This window comes from Haliaeetus leucocephalus, unplaced genomic scaffold (assembly GCF_000737465.1).
Source record: "Haliaeetus leucocephalus isolate CR32 unplaced genomic scaffold, Haliaeetus_leucocephalus-4.0 Scaffold339, whole genome shotgun sequence".
In the NCBI taxonomy this organism is placed as follows: domain Eukaryota; kingdom Metazoa; phylum Chordata; class Aves; order Accipitriformes; family Accipitridae; genus Haliaeetus; species Haliaeetus leucocephalus.
Window position 1 is genome coordinate 9703481 of NW_010972775.1, and position 12929 is coordinate 9716409.

The 12929-nt window shown below is 36.6% G+C and overlaps 1 protein-coding gene across 1 annotated transcript in view; it reads left to right on the top strand.

Moving 5' to 3' along the window:
• WDR72 (WD repeat domain 72) overlaps window positions 1–11112 on the top strand; it is a 118330-nt gene extending 107218 nt beyond the window's left edge. Inside the window, exons 18-19 of the mRNA XM_010571812.1 lie at window positions 5741–5839; window positions 11057–11112. Of these exons, the coding sequence (XP_010570114.1) occupies window positions 5741–5839; window positions 11057–11112 (155 nt within the window). The remainder of the gene's footprint in view (window positions 1–5740; window positions 5840–11056) is intronic.
• The last annotated feature ends 1817 nt before the right edge of the window (window positions 11113–12929 follow it).

Below are 12929 nucleotides of genomic sequence, written 5' to 3' on the forward strand. Positions count from 1 at the left end.
TGTTTGTGTGTGACTTCACAGAGTGCAAGAGCAAGCTCAGGCTTCTCCAGGTGCATGGGTTAATATTTCTGCAAACTGAGCTCTGCAATGTAATATTAGGTCCTACTTCTGCATTCAAGGTAATGGATTTAAATTACTGTAGCTTCCAGTTTGACTTGTTCCATACTGGCTTATTTCAAGGACAGTTCCAACTTCCATATGCTGCCGCATTCACTTTAGAATAATAACATGTTTCTTCAGGTTAATTTCTTAATCTCTCTTTTTAAAATTAAAATGTATTGGAAACTGGGCCAGTGTGATACTTAATCATCAGAAGATAACAACCAGCCATTCTCAATTAAATGACAACTACATACATCAGTGCAGGTTTTTTTAAATGACACTAAAAATTATGAAATGACCAACAACTGATGCCTTCTGTCAGTGAGATGAATTAGTGGTTTATATGGCCTGAGAAATGGTCTGGAAAAAAAATAGGGTTCAATTCAATAAGAACGAGAGCAAGGATCTAGGCTGAGGTAGGATTAATCTTCTGCAAAGAGACAGGATGGGGAAGAAATAGCAAGGTAACAGTTTCTCAGAAAAGAATCTGGATCACAAGCTGAGCATGAGTCAACAGTGTTCATGCTGTGGCAACAAAGGCAAACACCATACCAGGCTCTGTAAACAGGAGTATCACCTGTAAAACCTGTGAAGTAATCCTTGTACTGTACTCAGCACTGGTGCCATCAAGGGCAGGCACATCCCCAGCCTCTCTGACTCCCTGCCTGCCGGCGCGCTCCTCGGCGGAGAGTGCTGTCACCCTAATGGCAGGATGGGTGCTCCATACTGGCTGGTGTAACTTCGTTATCTGCTTTTTCTGTTTTCTAGATGATTGTGGTGAGCGCTGCTAATATTTCACTTGCTATTTCATGAACGTTTTCTGCATTTCTTACAATACTAGTGAAATAATTGTAGCCTTTTAGGTTGGCAGCAAAATACCTGGGAAAAGCTAAGCAGGATAGTAATCCTCCACCTGGAAAAGTGATGGTTGAAAGAGGATAAAACAAAGGACTGTTAAATCACAAGCGCCATGGAGAGAGTGTGCAGGGCTCCTACACAAGCCTTTTTCTCATACAAGAATAAGTTTCACATTAAGCTAATAGGGACATGCGCAAACAAAAGGAGATGCCTACTTATGTGGTAAAACAATGGAGCTTGCCATGTTAAGGCAAGTTAGGGTGTAGAATGTTAAGGATGCAAAAATTCTGTGTCTTTAAGGGAAAACTGGAGAAGTTTGTGGAACAGAAATCTACTGTGAGTTATTAAATATTTAAAAAAAAAAAAAGTTTTGGAATTCCCCAAGTTTCAAATTGGAGTTTAGGAGAAATTTCTGGTGAAGTATTACTGAATGGTTGTTGGACTCTCACACTAATGATGTTTGGTCTCAGGGAGTACAGCTGTTCTTATGCTTTTTATGATATCTATGAAATGTGCTTTTAAAAATAGTACTCAAAGCATTTATTGCCCAGCTCTCCGTCAGGCTTCTTAGGTATAATATGGTAAGTGCCAGTAGATCCCATACATCCCAGAAGTGGCACTGCAGCATGATTGTTTTTATCCATTTACGAAAATTAAAAAATACCACCATTTTGTTTTCTTTTACAGCTTTTTTTCATGCAATTCTATTTAGATTCAGGTTGCTTTGTGTTCTGTATTGGACCTTAAATAGATTTATCACCTATAGTCTATCTTGCCTAATATTTTTGATTGAAAAATATTTTTTGTTGCCCTATCTGCTTGTTTTGAATGACAAATAAGTACTTGTTTTCTCTGCAGACAGACTGTCTTTAAGTTACTAATCCACCTTACCAATAACAAAGGCATCTTATCAGAAAATGCTAACTGGTTTATTCACCTGTTTTATGCACTCTTCTTTCTCCAATGTGTCTGCCCTCTGAAAATTGGTATGCAGAGCAGGTTATTTAGACTTCAGTGTGTGATATTTCCAGGGTGGAACAAGGCTTTTCAGAGTTTAAACAGAACATGTAGAAATAAATGATAGTGATGAGTAGTTGCTCTAATTAGTGATTAGTGTATCTTCATAAAGAATAACTTATCATTCAACAGTTCATTCACACAAAGGCTGTTGTTTCATAAACTGATCACCAATCAGTCTGTGATCTCTTTTCGGAAATCACTTGGTTTTATTTTTGGAATTTGAAATATTTTAAAAATATTTACATAAATGTTTCATTCAATACTATGATCTTATGACATTCTTTTACTATTCTGAATTCCATACCTATTTTTTTAAAGTCTTTTTCTGTTTCAATAATGTAGGAGAATGGGTATCAAGTTCAGTAAACAACTCTTAAGAGTTTATTAAGATATATCAGAAAAAATTACCATGATTCTCAAGACTGTACAATGAAGATTTATGTCATTTTTATATGCTAAGTTCAAGGTCATTTGCCCCAGTGAAATCTGTCCTTTTACGTTACTTCCATGCTAACAAAGGTATTTTCTACTGTCTATGTAATAATTGAAGTTGCATTTCACTGAATAGAAAGAAAATATCATTAAGAGTTATTATATCAGAAACTGTCGTTTCTTTTTCTCTGACTTGCAGATTTGGGGCTCATTTATACTCCAGACATTGAAATCACTTTGGCTACACAAATTAGCTTTCAAATGGAAGCAAAAGTAATTTTAAGGTCCATTTAAACCCAAAGTAGGACAGAGTATCCTCAGAATGAATAAAGATCACACTGCGTATGTTTAAATAACTTAAATTCGATCAGCGTCCTAGGTATAAGCAATTCAGAACAATATTTCCTTTATTGACATTTGAACATAAAATCCTATTCCCCTAAGGGAAAACACAGTAAAGTAGGTGTCATTGTTAAAGTTGTTTGGGTTTTTTCATGATTACATAATGCCATTTTTCACTTTCACTCTTTATTTGGGCCAGGCTGTTCTTTCCTTATTTTTAACTTTCCAATTCCCTTTGTTCTTTTATGATATTTTTAAGGAACCTTCCTCTTCAAATTGAGCATATAACATGTGATGGTTTAAAAAAGAAAGATCTGAAGGTCCCTTTCTTGCTCACTGCATACACTTATGTAACTTCATAAACTAGGGTATTGTGACGTTTATTTGCCTGAGTTTTGTCTAGGGAGGTATGTGTACTTCTGAGTAAGCGCCAAGGCTAAGATACACATCACTCACTCGCACCAGTGACCTGAACCTCACCTGTCCCAACCTGTCTCCTGGTTTTCTGACATACACGCTTTCCTCCCTTCACTTTTTCCTGCTGAACCTCATGCTCCGACAGCTCTTCTTACACAAGTTGACTAGAGGTCTGCTTCACTGCTCCTGTGAAAACCCTTTCCATCCATGCCTTCCACTCCCTTTAAACTGTTCCTAATGACTCCTTGCCACCAACTATTTGCGCGAGCATTTCATCATTGGTTTTTGTCATTTGTCAGCCATATCAGCTCTGCCTGTGATCCTTTTTTTCTCATTTTTGTATTTCTTGGCTTTCAATGTCTCCATCTTCTCCCAAATCTCCCCAAATCTCTGTAATCTCTACTCAAGCATATCAACTGGAGATCCTCCTGCTTTGTCCAAGGATCTTGCTGGCCTGTCTTGGTTTCTTTCCTGTTCACTTCACACCTTCCTTCTGATGTATCTCACCAGTGTATGGACCTGCTTCTAGCTGTCTTTTATTCATTATGTTCTGAGTTACTTCTCAGCCGAATCTGGTACCTTCCCTAAAAATACTGCTCAGCTCTGCTTTGTTGTAAAATCAAGCAGGTTAGTTGGAATTATATGACTTATGCTGACATGGTCTGGGACAGAGGGAGAGCACTTGAACAGGTTTGTCCTAGTCCCATTCAAGAGCAACTACAGCCCAAACGTTCAGCAAGGGTAGTACCTGTCACCTCCTGACCAGGACTAATGCTTGGTGCTGTGAAAGCATCTCCCCTCCTTGGTTCACTATGAGAGTTCTTTACTGGGTGAAAACATACCATTCATTTTGAAAGGCTGATGGTGAATTTTTGGTCACTGCTATGTTTTTCAGAGAGGACAGGTCTTGTGATTTTTCTCTTTCTCTGCAGAGGCATAGCCGTACTTTTTGTTTTCTCCATTTTATCACTGTATACTCTGTTGGAAATTTTCCTATTGCTCTACTTCAGAGTAGTTCTGACTTTTAAATTCATGCAGCTGTAATGACTCAATCTATCACTTGGCACAGTGGAGCTGACTGTTTAACGGGAAGAACTGTCTTAGAAAGAATGTTCTAATATATTTAGCACAAACCAATTTTTTTTTTAATATAATATGCACATTTGTATTTTCCAATTTTTCTTTGTTGAAGTGGGAAACCTGACCCTCAGTCAGTGTATTTGAAAATTATTTAAGTGTTGTAAAAATCAAAGAAGAGCACAGATATCTTTGAAGACATTTCTTCTTGCACATATAGCGTTTTCATGTGTGAACAAGAATATTTGTTATTTATTGTAAGTTGTTCTTCAGTGTCAACTCACCTCATGCAGATTCCATGAGGTGGAATCTCTGCTCTTCCATGGCAGAAACAAGAACTAAAACTCCTCTTCATGTGGATAAGTTGACCACTGAGAAAAGCCTCTGGCTTTTTGTAAGCTTAGAAATTTAACCAGTGTTCCTGCTCTACCTGGGCAGGGTTTTATATACTGGTTAGTTGCCATCCAAGGCAGATTTTTTAAGCAAAATTTACTGGCTTTTTTTTTTTTTTTTCCAGGAGAAATGCACAGTGTCACTCATAGATTTTATTATTTATTATGATTTAATATTGCATTTTCAAGGATCTAATTCCACAATTGTAATGAAGCTCTGATTGCTTCAAATGGAGTCTGTGTAGGTGCAGAAGTCAAGAATGATGGAACCTTTTGGCGACCTGGGATCAATAGCTGCAAACCGATGGAAAACATAGAGCACTGAAGAGGAATATGTCTCTTTTGAGCTCTTCCTGTCTGAATAATGCCCTGAAGCCTTGTTGATTCACTCATAATTTTGGAAAAATTAAATGGGTGTTTGAATTAAGTAACCCTTCAGCAAATATTCATTTGGTTAAAAAAACCCAAACCATCGAAAGTTATAAGGAAAGAAATTTCTTGTTTTGAAAACAGGACAAAACTACACTGAGATTGTGTATAGCCATTGGTATCTCCATCCACATGGAAGTTTGGAACCTCACTTAGTTTTCTAGATATTAGAACTCAATCTGGTTTTTACTGCACTTTGGAATTATCACTAATTTTATGACACATTCTAGCTTGTTATATACTACGTATTTTCATCTTAAAATGAACACCATTTCTCTCCCTGGTGAATGACTCTAGTAATTACAAAACCACCTAATTGACCTTTTATATTGTTTACTGGCTTCATTGGTGAAACAGACAAAAGCTTTTTATGGCTTCTAAATTGTTTTATTATTTTAGGATTCTATAAGAAAAAACTGGTTTTTTACTTCAAAGGGATCACATTTAAGCTGATGCCTCAAAGTTCTCTCTGAATGAATTCTTGTCTATAGATTTTTCAACTGTGCTATGGTTGCATATAAGTACTTTGAGTTTCTGTTTTATTTCAATCTATTATTTGTTTTTACAAATTATGTCTTCATCATTGAAAGCTCTGCAGAAAATCAGGAAGTGTTTGTTTCTGAGTACGTTACATTTCTCTCTCCCCCTGTTTTTATTCTTCATTGCTCCAGTCAGTGTGCTGAAGCATGACAAGAGCTCAAACTCGGCAAACTTCCAAGATGTGGAGGATATGCCTGACAGATGTGTCTTGGAAGAGTCTGAGAGTCCAGGTGAGAGGCATTTAAAGACAGTCACCAAGTATCAAGTGATAAATCTGACACAGCTTTTGGGTCTGTTAAAAAAGCACATTGTAACGCTGTTTCCTTTTTAGCAGCTGCAATGTCAAATTAATGGTCACCTCCAGGGGTCACAGTGTGGAGCTGTTATCCTTTCCTCTTTCATCAAGAATTCAGGTCTTAGAAAGGATAAAGGCTTTATGACCAAAAAGAAAGCTGACACTACTAGTTCATTATAATTAGTTTTGGACTACACTGCTCACTTAATATATGTACAACGTCTGACCCTTTGAAGGTAGCATGAGATTATGAAAAATTAGAAGGACTGTATATACTGCAGTTGAAAGTAGCAGTGAACATTCAAACGTATCTCTGGAGGAAAGCAAATTGGTGGCGTTAAATAGCTTGATTCTTTTCTTTAAATCAGCTCACAATCATTATTTCATTTTAATGGCTCTTAACATTGATTCAGCTAAATACAGGAACATCCATAAAGTGCATCCTTTTTGGTGACTAAAAGATTTATCTTCATGTAGTTTCATTATCTTTCTCATTATGGAACATCTACAAAATTTACTAAATGAATCCCAAAGGGAAACAATTAAATATAAAGTGTATCAAGTCACAGCTGATTAAAAACATTCTGTGTGACTAAATACTAAGATCTTTTAAGCAAACTGTGAGCTTGACCCACATACACCATATACGTAACCTGCATGTAGTCCTCATTAGTGAAAGAGTTAAACATCTTTCTTCACTTGATATTTTCCTTCCCTGCTTTATCTGGTTTCTGTGTACCCTCTTGCATCTTTGTGTGCTGATCCGTGTATCATATTTTTGATTCATTGTCTCTGTGGCCTGTCAGCTTAGTTAAGAGATTTCCAAATCTTGCAGCTTGTGCTGACAGGGGGCAGCTGCCAACAGTCCCCTGATCCTTCCCCAAGGAACACTGCTGAGATTTAATTTTCAGTCAAAGGGTGCAGTCTGAAATCCATGTCAGGTCCCCTAAGTCATCTCAGAACCCAGATAGGACCCATGTCTGGGGGATTATATTTCAGCACGCTCCACTCCTCCAAGATTCCTTGGGAGTTCAACTGCTGTCATATACCTGATTTGAACTACATTCCCTTTTCATCTTTTCCACAGAAATGAACACCAGTATATGTTAGAATAATTGAAACCAATGAATTGTAAATCCATATTCATTTTAAAGCCACATAGGCTTGGACTCAATGCTGTACAGCAGAAACCAGCATGAGATTTAGAAAGAAATACATAATCTACTTGGGAAGGAGCCAAATTTAATTCCTTACTGCACCTACAATCTGTGGTGCACGGCACCTCCTTAGAAACTGTCTATAGTCCCTTCAGCAATGATTATGGGCAAAAATATGGATTGTCCAAGTTCTGATCTGTTCTGAAGTGAAAAAGAATTAAAACAAGGTGGCACTAAAGTGTTCAGGTGAGAACTGATGTACCTTAAAGATAATATTAATTTTAACCTTAAATTAATTCTGTGTGGCAAACTACACACTTGGATAGGAACTTGAATATCCAATTCTGCACTCTGCATATCTATATGAAGTAATGGAAAGAATAAAGGCCTGTCAGGAGGTCAATATTGACTGGTAAAAATACATGTTGATAAAGCATCTAAACTTAAAAACTGAGTTCCATTCAGTCCATCTGACATCATTAAACTAGTAATAAACAATGAATTACTCTGGCTTTTGTTTCTGTCCGTTCCTGCATTTTAAGACATCTTGTCTTATAGGTCTGAAAACCTCAGGAGATTTCACTACTGGTCTCACTGCTTTCCACTGAGAATTTGTGGCTTGGTTGTCATGGAGACATCGTATTTCTCCAAGAATTGCTCATATTGATCCGTGGACAGGCGTAAATGGCCAGGCGAATGTGAGGAGTAAAGGGGGTTGGGCAGTACTATAAAATGACCAGAGGTTATGGGTCGGAAATAAGCTCATAGCAAACACTTAGGTAAAGAGAAAGAAACAGTTTCATTTTGTTTCAGGATTTCGTTTTTGCACTTTATGCCATTGTCTTCTTTCACTATAGACTGAAAGAAACTTGTTAGTCACTTGTCATGTCAGATCTTTGGTGCTTGTCCTGACACAGCTGTCAGCCTTCCAGCTCTGTGCAGTTCAGGGACACAACAAAGAGCTAGGAACATGAATTATTTATTGCTCCTTGTGCAGATGAAATTCTGTGATAAGAAATTAAGACACTTCTGCCAGAAGTGCTTGTTTGAAAGGAAAGATTTGGTAACACAATACATTTACTTAAAACTTACCACTTACTTTTAGTAGCAAACATTGAAACAATAATATGACATTCAGTTGGCTATGATTTTCTCTGGTATTTCTCAGGTGCTTTAACTTTGAATAGTATCTTGGAATTTGACAGTGCCTGGGAGGTCAGCATTTGTTTTGGTGAAAAGTGTGACTTTAGAATTTCTCTCACACATATTCAAAGTCTGGGCAAACTTACAAACTTCATTTATAAGTTTTTATTAAAAAGTCTATATATATGTTTTGCAGAGTCTCTTGTGCTTCACTTACAATATGTTGTATGTGCAAAAGTGATGTTAAGAAATACATTGATTTTATTATCCCTTCTGGTGAGGAAAAGGTGAAAATATGGCAATATACCTGCAAGAAATTCCAACCATTCCTAGAAAAGTTTCTTTATTACGACTTCTACAAGAATCAGGAAGGCTATAGACCAGCCGTTAACAGACATATCTGTGCATTGTGTTTTCTAATGGTGAAAGGTGCAGTCTCTAACCTTGACATTAGACTGAGTTATTTTCAAAGTGATCTTAATTTTCTAAAATCACTTAAAGCTTACTCTTTATTTTACTTTCACATTTTCTATATGTCTGCACATGTTCTCACTGCTCTGGATGTGGGCCTCCAGCAATTGTAGAAAAAGGCATATACTCAGATGAATAGCAGGAATCTATTTGACTACCCAAGACACCAATCTGAGATTTACCTGTGATTTCTTATGTTCAATGTGTGATCTGAACTACTCTCAGATAGGTAATGAAACCCCTCAACCTGCACTTTTCTCTTGGATAATTCACAGTAAACACTTTTCACATGTGATGGACACAGGTAAATATCAGACTGCAGTTTCTTGTCTAAGTGAAATGGATTTTAGTTGCTCCCTTCATGTGCCTACAAACTGCCATTATCTGTGATAGTCGCTCATGTCTATTTTAGCCCACACACAGAGGAGATGCTGGGCTTCTCTCCCAGATGCCTAATAGTAGGTTTATCACTGCCATTTTCCCCACATGGACTACTTCTGTTTGACATGCAAAGCCTTGGCTTTTCAAGGCTGCTGTGGCCTTGAACATAATAATCAGGTAAGAACTACAACAGCTTTTTGTAGAACTTGACTTTTAATGATATCAACCACCCATTAAGAATTCCCTATCCCTTAGAGTGCTTCTTTAATATAAATATTCCCAGCAGTGTTTTCCATTTTATCAGAAAAAATTTCCACATTTAGGGAAACTGAGAGAGGTTGAAACTGAGTGAACATGGATGTGTAAGTTAGACTTCTAGGTCTGAGCTATTCACCCAATTTCTCTTGTACAAACAATGGTGGAAATTTCACACCTCCAGAGGGCAGATCATCTTGTCCAAAGGGAGTTGCTTGAGATGGGTTTTAAGGGGATTGAAAATGCTCTGAATTTTGTCATTAAAAGTCTAAGAGGATTGTAACAGGACTTGGCACAACTTGAGGTTCTTAGCTTTCATACGTGGTGCAATCCCACTAAGGAGGGTTCTGCAAGCACAGCTCTTAGGAGAAAAAGGAATAGATTTGAGCTGGAGTCACAACAAACATTGTAGGCACAGATACCCCTTGCCTCTTATTTCCCCCAACAGAGATATTGCAGTAGAGTAGGCAATAGACTTTTACTTCACTTGGTAATAGAAGGAAATTGAGCGTCCCTAATGGAAGCTTCGCTTGGAAGCTGTAGACAGAAATTAGAGTGTTTCCTCTCTTTTGGATGAAACCCATGTAAATTGTAAGAACCCTATATACTTATGGCCTTCAGTAGCCAGACAGTCTGCCTGAGTCAGCTGGTCCCTTCTGCACCTCATGATCTCTTCCCCCCACTTCATTTCGAAAACATTGCCCATATGAAATTTTTCCCTCTTCATTTTTTGACTTTTCAGGACAGAATGTAATTCTGGGTGTAAAACAGATAATAGTGAAAATCCAAGCAGTTTTCAGTCTTGTCCCAGATATACCTTGGCATAGAGATGGGAAAGATCTCTGACTGTCCCTGAAATACAGTCTGAAAGAGATAGAACTGTAGCAAATAGAAATGAGAATGTACCAAGAACAACAGATTCTTATTAGCAACAGTGTGCTTGAAAATACAGCACTAAAATTGTGACTGTCTTGTTATAAGGCAAGTTACAATTACTCTATCGAATAGTCACTTACCAGCTCCAAGTTCCATCCACTGGACAATATGTTATTTAAACCAGCACTGCGTCACCTATATGGCTGTTGATCGGTACACAGCCAGAATGTAAAAGGAAATATTCTCTAAATTTCCAGGTATGAAGCATCCTAGAAAAGCATGGTTTTCTTTTTCTGTATTTGCACATGAAGCTAAAACCTGATGATTGAGAGTGCTTTTCTGTGGAATTCTGATAAGCCATGACAGAATTAAAATATAATGCCTTATTAATATAACTTTCTATTACCTCTGTTTACAGCTATTGTAGGATTATTTCTGCTGAAAGAAAATATATATAATTGAAAATTATATTTGCAGAGGAAACATAAACAGTCTACTAATTTAAAACAGAAATTACCTTTCTGCTGATCCACTGGAATGTTTTTCTTTAAAACAAAAAAGGAAGAAGAAGGAGAAGGCTGTTCAGGAGAAAAGTTTTGAGGAATGCCATACATTCTCTTGAGCTGTTTTGGGCTCCACGTTGCCTCTTGTAGTATAGCAGTTATAATGTAAACAGTCTTCTGGAGGTAGATCTGTGATGTTTTTTGACACTAGCATGTTGCTGATGAAACTTTTCATTCCATTACAAAATTATAGAGTTTATTACTCTATAAAAAGATTGTAAAATAACTTATTTTTTAAAAACAAAATCTTGCCTATTACCTCAAACTGTAAAATCATTAAGCCAGATGAATACATTTCTTTTCCAGATGACATGAAGCCACATCCCTGGATATCTAAGGTGTGCTCCTGTAAGGTGTGCTAGAAAACCCTGCTAAGCCAAAAGCATTAGAAGATGCACAGGAACAGCCAAGAAACAGGATGTATGTGGTGTGGACATGAAATGTCTTGTATTTATTATTGTATACATTTAACAATTTATTTTCATAAGAAATACCTTCCATAAGATCAGCTTCTATTTGCTGATTTATTGGCTTCAATTCACACTTCCATCGTTAATATATTTACATTTATTCAATTAATTTTAGACAGTTCTAACATAGAAAATATCAACTCTTTATTTATAGATGTTTTCGCTAGTTTTTGTAGTGATCCCAAATCTTACAACTTTGACCATCATCAATTTTAATACTCTTTTACACACATCAAATTTAATTTTTTTTCTTTCCTTGCTTCTGACTTTTATTACCAATAAGATTTTAACACTGAGCAAAACCCAACGCATTTGAAATAATTAGAAAATTTGCTTGCATTTAAAGGAAGAATGCACATTTTGAATTAAGCATGGAATATTTAGAAACAACTAAAATACAAAGAATGTTCTGTGCACAGGAAAGCATGGGAAATTGATTATAAATCTGGTCATGTCTAGGATATAAGTTTCCCTTTTCTTTAAATACTGCCATCACCATCATCTGTAGAAATGTAGTACCAATATGAAGTTGGAGAAGCCCATTGGAGTCCTCTTCTGAAATTATATACTTCATTGAATTTCTATTTGTGCTGGGAAAAAGCTGGGAAAAGCAGCTATACATTTTTGTCTTAAAAAAAAAAATCATTATGTTTGGGGAATATTTGCAGCTTATTAGACTCATTTATCACTTAATGTTCTGGGGAATTTATGCTGGTTTGACAAATAATGACCACTCAGAGCAGTAAGCTCACTTTCTGTATTACCAATAGTCAATGTGCTAATGAAGTCAAAGGGACTTGAGGATGTGCTTTTCTGGATCTGTATCTTATGGTGGAAGTCCTGGTCTGATGTTGTCCTTCCTAATTGTTATGTTAGTCATAAGCTGCCTTAACTAGGAGAGTGAAGATTTCTTCAGTGTGGAAAGATTCTCTGGCAATGAATCTCTTTCTTACTTGTGGGGAAATGTCTTGGCTGCAGAAGTGACAAAACCAGGTTTCTGTTGCCATACTATGGCTTGAATTTGGTTAAACATGAAACAGACGTGAAACCTTCTTTCTTCTGCTTTTTTATATCCCATGCGTCCATATCTCTAAGTGCAGTATATGGCAGCGAGGTCTTCAGAAACATTGAATGGAAGGGCCTTCTGAGAAATAGTATTTCAGTTTTTATTCTACTAAAGAATATGTCATTAAAATAGGCTGCAATCCAGAGAAGATAATGATACTTAATGTCATTTTTCTGTAATTGTAAATACCATGCAGAGAAATTACATCTTTTATCAGAGAAGTCACTAGTTTTTACAAATTTTGGTATTTTTCAGAAACAACTTTCCTTATTCTTAGAAGGCATTTTCCTATGTAAAACATATCTTTTGTTTATATAAGCTTGTATTTGATTACACTGACTAAACAATCTGAATGTTGAGTGTTATGGCTTCATTATTTCCCTTATTGTGCTGGATGTCTGGAATAATTTCGTAGACTTATTTATACTTGTACAACACAACTGAGAGCAGAACGTGTCTTCAGCTGACATATATCCTCTTCTTAACTTTTATGGTGAAATCAGAGTTGCAAACATCAAGAAGGTAAAAATAGAATTGCAAATATAACTACAGGAACTTAGTAACACTAAAGGAACCTTGCAGACAGTAAAACAAATGGCAAATAAAGGAGGGACCTTGCTATCTCCTTTGCCACACATCCTTG